This window comes from Macrosteles quadrilineatus, unplaced genomic scaffold (assembly GCF_028750875.1).
Source record: "Macrosteles quadrilineatus isolate MER2022 unplaced genomic scaffold, UCM_ALF_1.0 Scaffold_2__2_contigs__length_208266976, whole genome shotgun sequence".
Classification (NCBI taxonomy): domain Eukaryota; kingdom Metazoa; phylum Arthropoda; class Insecta; order Hemiptera; family Cicadellidae; genus Macrosteles; species Macrosteles quadrilineatus.
The window spans coordinates 203,544,527-203,545,766 of record NW_026542595.1 but is presented as its reverse complement, the minus strand read 5'-3'; the positions used below and the strand labels follow the sequence as shown (position 1 = coordinate 203,545,766).

General features: G+C 39.5%; 1 protein-coding gene across 1 annotated transcript; it reads right to left on the bottom strand.

Moving 5' to 3' along the window:
- Positions 1–243: 243 nt before the first annotated feature.
- LOC128985295 (uncharacterized) lies at positions 244–933 on the bottom strand. The gene has a single exon (XM_054404686.1). It carries the CDS (start codon positions 931–933, stop codon positions 244–246), a length of 690 nt encoding a protein of 229 aa, XP_054260661.1.
- Between the last annotated feature and the right edge of the window lie 307 nt (positions 934–1,240).

Sequence of the window (1,240 nt, the reverse complement as noted above, 5' to 3'; positions counted from 1 at the left end):
GATACCTTCTCCAGATACTTCATACCCTAGAAAGTTAACGACTGATGTTCCTAGAACACACTTACTTGGGTTAATGAGGATCCCATAAGTAGAAAAACGGTCAAAGAGCTGTTTTAAGTGTAATACGTGTTGTTCTTCTGACTCTGAAGCTACTAGGATATCGTCGATGTAAGCGTAGCAGAAGTCTAAGCCCCTAAGTACGCCATCTATAAAGCGTTGAAACGTTTGAGCAGCATTGCATAGTCATGATCGTCTACGAGGATATGTGTCTGATGTCTTGTGGAATTTTGGACGTCTCATGTCTTCTTTGATTCCTGCTATTTCTTGTTGAAATTTTTCTGTTACTTCTCTAATATTTGATGTCAACGTGGTTGTAAAGCGTTCCATCATTTCTTCCATCGGGGTTGATAAGGACGCCTCCGATACTTGATGGTGAGGACTGACTTCATGGACAGCATCCGCAAGCTCCGCCAGTGTATCGAGGTCCGCAGCCTTTTGTGTTACCAAGATGGCTTGTGTTGCTGAAGGAAGACGGCTAAGCCATTGAAACTTCAGTAGTGGATCAGGTATCATGGTTCCGGCTAGAGTACGCATGTGCCTCAGGAACTGTGATGGTTTCCGATCACCTAACTCTTCTCGTTCCAAAAGTTGTTTCGTCTTCTGTTCCTGGGTCAAGGTAAACCGTTTTATAAGTTCTTTTTTTAATTTGTTGTACTTTTCTTCTGCTGGAGGGTTGGTGAGGATATCCCTCACTTCCGCTGCGTATTTCGCATCTAGGTTACCGCACACGTAATAGAACTTAGTTTCGTCGATCGTGATCCCCGCTAGAGAAAACTGGGTTTCGATTTGTGCAAACCACAATTCTGGATCTGAGTGCCAGAAAGGAGGGATCTTGACTTGAATTCTGTGTACTGATTGTTCTCCGTTTGACATTTCGGATCGCGTCGGGGTCACCAATTGAAGTTGTGAACTCACAAATGCTAGACAAGAGTAAAAATACGTGTATTTAGTAAAAAGTTTAAGTGAACAATAATAATTGAATGAATTAGTAAACAAATAAATATCATCTGTTAAAATAAAGATTTATATACAGGTAAGTAGTCGTCAGGCACTACACATGGTATGGATAAATCATATTTTGTATGTATAAGCCTATTAATATTAGTTGAAAGAATGGGTAGTTTACAAAAATTCAATCAGTAAAGATAAAAGTTTATAAAATTAAGTTATAAAACTTTCA